The sequence below is a fragment of the Chiloscyllium plagiosum genome, chromosome 17, assembly GCF_004010195.1.
Source record: "Chiloscyllium plagiosum isolate BGI_BamShark_2017 chromosome 17, ASM401019v2, whole genome shotgun sequence".
In the NCBI taxonomy this organism is placed as follows: Eukaryota; Metazoa; Chordata; class Chondrichthyes; order Orectolobiformes; family Hemiscylliidae; genus Chiloscyllium; species Chiloscyllium plagiosum.
Genome location: NC_057726.1, coordinates 460,250 through 460,747, shown reverse-complemented (window position 1 = coordinate 460,747; position 498 = coordinate 460,250). Strand labels below are relative to the sequence as shown.

General features: G+C 46.6%; 1 protein-coding gene across 1 annotated transcript in view; it reads right to left on the bottom strand.

Moving 5' to 3' along the window:
- Window positions 1–498, bottom strand: part of pdf (peptide deformylase, mitochondrial) — a 1,575-nt gene continuing 1,077 nt past the window's right edge. Inside the window, exon 2 of the mRNA XM_043706457.1 lies at window positions 1–372. Within this exon, the coding sequence (XP_043562392.1) occupies window positions 215–372 (158 nt within the window). The 3' untranslated portion in view covers window positions 1–214. The remainder of the gene's footprint in view (window positions 373–498) is intronic.

Genomic DNA, 498 nt, shown 5'->3' with positions numbered 1-498 from the left:
TTTAAATTGCACTCTGGTTTTAATTTATCAGTTTTACAAAGTTGCTGATTCCTAAGGCTGCATTTTAAATTTTACCCAGTATCATGAGTGAATGTTTACCAATCAATGTTTGTCAAACACAGGGGCTTTTTGATTGTTGTTCACTGATCAACCATGAGCTTGTTTCATTAGCTGCTGGGGATGTCACCAGTGCCTTTGTGACACATCATCAACTTCAGTCATTTTCTTCCATCCAGTGCAGGTTCTCAAAGGTTCCACTGTCCATTTTGTCGATGTAGAGCTGCCCGTTTAAATGGTCCATTTCGTGCTGTAGGATCCGTGCTGTCCAACCTGAAGTCTGCCAACAAACAGTCTTCCCATGTTCATTCAGTCCTGGGGACATACAAGTGACAAACAGTAGTGAGGGTGGGGAGAGGCTGAAGGAGGAAAACAGCCTTCCCCCCCCCCCCCCTCCCTGGGGTCACAGCACTGACCCCTCACCCTACCCCCAGGGTCACA